At 41.2% G+C, this 1,208-nt stretch overlaps 1 protein-coding gene across 1 annotated transcript in view; it reads right to left on the reverse strand.

The window, feature by feature from the left end:
* The window catches only part of ppm1j (protein phosphatase, Mg2+/Mn2+ dependent, 1J), an 18,799-nt gene that overhangs the window by 946 nt on the left and 16,645 nt on the right, over positions 1 to 1,208 (reverse strand). Inside the window, exon 10 of the mRNA XM_032513926.1 lies at positions 1 to 533. This exon is cut by the window's left edge and continues 946 nt beyond it. Within this exon, the coding sequence (XP_032369817.1) occupies positions 386 to 533 (148 nt within the window). The 3' untranslated portion in view covers positions 1 to 385. The remainder of the gene's footprint in view (positions 534 to 1,208) is intronic.

Raw genomic sequence — 1,208 nt, forward strand, 5'->3', positions numbered from 1 at the left:
GCTGTCTGGATTTACCCTGCAGAGATTTGAGGAGCAGTTAACCAGTTAAAAAAATTTTAACACAAAGAAAACGGAAGGTGACAGATATCTGACTGAAAAGAGTGAAATGCTGGCGCAACAGAGCAATCCTGGAAGTGGAACGTCGTGGATATAGACTACTAACAATGCCAAAGACACCTGACCAAGCGTCGCTTTTCGAAGCGCTGGGAGTGAGAACGTGTTGGCCTGGGTTGATGAAGGTGCGGCTCAAACCCGAGTCTTCTCCGATGACAAAGGTGTTTTCTTCTCCCGCCGCCCCGTCCGTTCAGGGTTTAAGGAGCTTGGAGGGACCGTGGGAAGGACCCTAAAGCTTGATCCCTGTAATAGCGGTTGCTGCAACACCTTGTCATGTCTCTGACTCCTGCCCCGCCAGTGGGATGACAAACACAGTGATGTCATCGCCTGAACCCAGTCTTTCATTGGGTAGCCGCCAGCCGCGCTCTTTCAGCACGCCTCGAGACCTCATCAGCAGGTCCTGGGCTGCCAGAGTGTACCTGAGGGCAGAAAAACAGTCATTACATTAGTGGGATACACTGCAATTCAAGACTTTCCCAAACACACGTACAAAATACAGATTTATATTCAATCACGTAAGTATAGCAGACAAAATACAGCTTGCTTTCTGTACAGTGGTAACAAAAAACAAGATTTCAGTGCGTTCCCTTTCTGACTCAGTTGGGTAGCACTTCATTTTACCCTTATGTCCCACTGATAAGCAGCATACGTACATTTGATAAATGGTTTATATGCTACAATGTAACTGTAAGCAGATATAATTTCTTTTAAAGGTTTTTTTAGTGATGTACAGTAGTTATCAACAACTTTACCTTCTCAATATAACACAGTTGAAATTATATAAAATGTATTGTTATAGGAGAAGTTATAACTGTTGAAAATACTGTGCATTAACACACTCTTAAAATGTCTTCATAACTGCTTATAATTAGGTATAAATGACAAAATGGTAGGCCAAGTAAAAAGGAAGTGTTCCAGCTGAAGCCACAATTTAGTAATAATAATAAATAATAATACATTTTATTTAAAGACGCCTTTCTCGGCACTCAAGGACGCCGCACAGGGAATTCATAATTTAAGAACAGCAAAACCAATTCTATACAACAGCAAAACAAATACTATACAACAGCAAAACAAATACTATACAACAGCAA

The sequence above is a fragment of the Etheostoma spectabile genome, chromosome 4 (genome assembly GCF_008692095.1).
Source record: "Etheostoma spectabile isolate EspeVRDwgs_2016 chromosome 4, UIUC_Espe_1.0, whole genome shotgun sequence".
Lineage (NCBI taxonomy): Eukaryota > Metazoa > Chordata > Actinopteri > Perciformes > Percidae > Etheostoma > Etheostoma spectabile.